The 4,539-nt window shown below is 44.3% G+C and overlaps 1 protein-coding gene across 1 annotated transcript in view; it reads left to right on the forward strand.

Moving 5' to 3' along the window:
* Positions 1-2,664: 2,664 nt before the first annotated feature.
* Positions 2,665-4,539, forward strand: part of nxph1 (neurexophilin 1) — a 57,842-nt gene continuing 55,967 nt past the window's right edge. The window contains exon 1 of the mRNA XM_072447328.1: positions 2,665-2,969. Coding sequence (XP_072303429.1) covers positions 2,853-2,969 — 117 coding nt within the window. The 5' untranslated portion in view covers positions 2,665-2,852. The remainder of the gene's footprint in view (positions 2,970-4,539) is intronic.

Raw genomic sequence — 4,539 nt, forward strand, 5'->3', positions numbered from 1 at the left:
GCGGCCCCTGTGATCGATGCCTCCTTGTACGTGCCATGTTGGGCTCTTGAAGGCTATCGGGCCCATTCAGAGCGCTATCCCATCAGCCCCGGCGGTGAGTTATAGACACCCCGACAGGGCTCGCCATGTTGTAGCAATGAGGGTGCAGGATTTATGAACGGGCTGAGCGCTCCTTCCCATTCTTCTGCTGGAGCTGGGCCCTACTTTCCCCAGATAATAACCAAGCTCTGTGTCCACTGGGGAAACTCACGAGTCAGCATCCACAGAAAACACCAGCAGGAAGGACGACATGTGACACGGAAAGAGTTTGGTTTAAATGGCAGCAGTAGCAATATATAATATCTATTTTTTTATACGAATGAATTTAATGTTTTTATCAGTTTATTATTTTGAAAATGTTTCAAACAACAAAAAACACATGAAACAAAATAAAAAAGGCAAACTATGTCCAAAATATACGTCCTGTTTAGTCCAAAGTGGTTAAAATATGTCAATTTTAAGATTAAGTCCAAATGATTGTGATCAGTGAATTTTTCCATTTTCTGTGCCAATGTTGCTCAGTTTGTGCCAGACGTATTTTGTGACGCCTTTTTCCTGCTTTTGGGAGAATGTTCCAAATGTACCCATTTATTGTGTCCATCGCCGGAGTTTTGAGCCCAAGTACATAGTTCGGAAATGAAGTGGGATGATGATGATGATGATGATGATGATGATGATGATGATGATGATGATGATGATGTCAAAAACAGTTTGTAGCACTTTATTGATCTCATTCCAGGACAGGACAGTCCCAGAACCCGTGATTGCTTCCCAGTAGCCACAGCAGTTCCTTGTGAATAATGGGCCCTTTGACATGATGTTATGAAAAACCTGACACAGAAATCTTTCCAAACATGGGATTTTGTGGTTCTCACATAATATGTAGACTAGGGTTAGTCCCAGGTTTATAGCTGGTCTTGGATTGGTCCTTCCTGGATTGTTCAGGTTTTTGTGATTAGTTTACGCTTGGTCCGTCCTAAGTCCTGTTTTATAACTGGTTTGGCCGTGGAATAGTCTTTCTTTAGCCCTAATGAGGTCGGTTTATGATGTAGGATTTGATTACACAAAGTCGTATTAAAGGTGTGGAGGCATCGAAACAATGTCAAATGCAAAATGTTGAATGGTTCACTTCATTGTCGGGTTGTCTGTGGCCCTCTGCTCTGTGTAGGTTTCAAAATATAATCTTCGACAAAATCATTGTTGTAATCATTGTTTTCAATCATAAATAATTCAAACTGAGAATATTTAATCAAAACAACTTAACAAAATAATTAAGTCTTGGTTTCCAATGACGGGATGAATTATGTTTCTATCTGATTGTATTTGTGATCGGATCAGTACAGCGGCTGCAGTTGTGGTGAAGAAGGAGCTGAGTCAAAAGGCAAAGCTCTTGATTTACCGGTCACTCTACGTTCCTGACCTCACCTATGGTCATGAGCTTTGGGTAATGACCAAAAGGACAAGCTCGCGGATACAAGCGGTCGAAATGAGTTTTCTCTGCCGGGTGGCTGGCGCTCCCTTAGAGGGTGAGGAGCTCAGTCTCACAAGAGGAGCTCGGAGTAGAGCCGCTGCTCCTCCACGTCTCTCGGCTGAACTGAGAACGCCTCAGGATCCCCCCGAGGAGCTGGAGGAAGTTTCTGGAGAGTCTGCTTGGACTGCTGCCCCCGTAACTCGGCCCAGGATAAGCGGAAGATGGATAAATGGAAATAAAATAGGACATGATATGAATTTCAAGTTTTCTACCAAATTACTACTTAAAAACAAATACTGGTCACAAATAAAGCAGTGGGAGGGACAGTTTCAGTTTGTTCCTGTAAAAGTTAACAATGACAGTACAACTAACTATCAGCTGAAATTGAAAGTCACTGGCATTTAAGCCACAAAACAGTTGTATCAATTTGAAAAGTTGTCTAAAAGTAATTCTTCTACAGATATTATCAATGAAAACAATGCTGAGTGGGTTTAAGAAAGGATGAATTCAATTGATTGCACTAAAAGACATTTTGCTTTGGAAAACATTGCAACACAAAGAGTAAAACTGAAAGTCACTGATGCCTTTTTTTAATTGGCGCATGTGGTCCATTTGATCAAGTTTAAACTCATCAAAATAGGGACTCAAATCTGACTCCAGTCCAAATCACAACTTAAAAGTCCACACTTCTGCTTTTCATCAGTGAAAACTTGAACCCCTGACACCAAACGCGTTCTGGAGAAGTTACCAACTGCTTTCCTCACGCGCCGCGTCCTGGCCCCGGCCCCGGAGTGCGTCTGCGGCTGTGGCTGTTCGAGAGAAAGCGCCGTGAGGAGGGGAAACGGCTCTGTTTTCTTGGACTTCATTGGCAGCGCTGCGTCTCCTGTCAGCGCATTCATCTCCATCAGGCGCCAAACCTCGTGCCAAGGTGAACGCGCCGCGCCAACCACGGCAAAAAGAGAGCGAGAAACCACCGATCCGCTCCTCTCTCTGCCCTCCTCCTCCCCCCCCCCCCCCCCCCCCACCCCACCCCACACGCACAAGTGCCTGCCGCGCCGCCTCTCTCCGCTCCTCACATCGCAGTCCGCCGCTCGCGTCTCCACACACTCACGCGCGGTATAAAAAGCGAGCTAACCGAGCAAAGCGCACCGTTCTTTCAGCCTCCCTTTCCTTCCAGCAAGACTCCGGATTATTACTGTTATTAAAGACTTTTTTCCAACCCCTCCACTGTGTCCGCTCATGGGGTGCGTCGTGCGCGTGTTCGTGGCCGGGCTGCAGCTGCTGTGGAGCTCTGCCGCTTGAGAGGAGCCGGACGGAACGGGAGCGGGACGCGCGTGGATTTATGGTGCGCGGTGAGAAGCGGAGGAGCAGCAGCGGGACAGCAGCGGCAGTGGGAGCGGACGCCCGGTGGAGGATGCAGGGGACGGTGGTGTTTCTGCTCACGGCCGCGCTGTGCCTGGTGAGTGCGCTGTGCCAGACGCAGACGCGCGGCAACACAACACAACTTTTTTTTTTTTTTTTTTTTTTTTAACTACGAGTTAGTTAAACTTCACATTGTGTCCGTGAGTCGTGTTGGGGGCCACTGAGGCGTCGTGTAGTCCTGGTTGAGATCTGGCATAGTCCTCTTGGTTTTACTTTTTACTTTGTCCTGGTTTAGATCTGGTTTAGACTTGGTTTATAACTGATTTAGACTTGGAATAATCTTATTTTTTAAGCCGTGATGAGTTCGGGTTTACAACGTGAGGTTTGGTCATAGCTGTTTTTGGTTTTGTCTTTTGTTGGTCCAGGTTTACACATTTTCTACCCGTTGTAACTCAAGGTTTGTGAATGATTTCGATTTGGTTTGAATCAGGTTCTGACTTGGTTTAGACCTGGTTTAGACCTGGTTTGGACCTGGATTAGTCTCTCGTGGATTGTCTGGGTTTACGCATTAGTTACACATGGTTTACTCCTCCTTTAGTCTTTGTTTGGACCTGGGCTAGTCCCGGATAAGTAGATCCGGGATTGTTAGGATTTAAGTAGTAGTTACACTTGATTTAGTCCTTCTTTAGTCTTGGTTAATAACTGGTTTGGTCCTGGATTCGTCCTTCATGGAGTCTTCCGATTTACGCATGACGTGTCTGTTTATAACTGTTTTAGACCTGGAATAATCTTCCTTTTTTGCCGTGATGAGTTCAGGTTTACGACGTGAGATTTGTGGTTTAGTCCTGGTTTTAAAGATAAGATCAGTACTTGATTATTTTGTTCTTTGCGCTTGATTCTAGACAAACGTTCACCCGTGTGGCATCCATAATCACAATCAGTATTTATAAACCACATTTTTTTGGGATGAACGGTTGCTCATGACGCTTCCCTTCCGTTCTATGCCAAAAGTAACTCTGTCTTACCTTTTTAACTGTAATTTACGTACCAAAGCGCCGTGCGTAAAAGGCACTGGGCACAAACTACACTTCCTCTGATAAACATGTCCAAACCACGCGTCCTTTGACTGGTGAAAATGCAGATGTTTGGTGCGAAGTTGGGAGCTGTACGCAGTGATGGTCACAAGGTGGCGCTCGAACAAATGGAAAGAGGCGACGGAAGAAGCTTTGGTTTAAGTGGAACCGTGGACAGTTTGAAAGGCAGGGCTTGGAGGCAGTTGCGTGAGCGTGTGCGTAAAGAAACAAGAGCTTCTTAACGTTTAATTTGGGTTTGGAATCCAGCTGCTTCAAACACGTTTAAAATGTTTTACAGAGACGGGATTCAAAGAAATCAAATGTTGAAAATTAACTCACTTAATTCAGTCAGAATAATTACGTCTGTTTGAATTGACATCACGCAAAATTCCCTAAAAAACAAATCAATAACAGAGTTACAAACAGTGAGTGTAATGTTTGTTCATTTCAACTATTTCTCAAAAAATAAAAACGCTTTTATTTGAGTCATTCCAAACCTTTTAATATTCAACAGCACTGTTTGTTCTGAGATTTCACTGGTGAACAAATTAAATTCATAATAAGGCATCGTTCTTTTCTACTATTTAAAACAAA

Source organism: Eucyclogobius newberryi, unplaced genomic scaffold (genome assembly GCF_026437365.1).
Source record: "Eucyclogobius newberryi isolate DKJ021-1_F unplaced genomic scaffold, fEucNew1.0.hap1 SCAF_16, whole genome shotgun sequence".
NCBI lineage: Eukaryota > Metazoa > Chordata > Actinopteri > Gobiiformes > Gobiidae > Eucyclogobius > Eucyclogobius newberryi.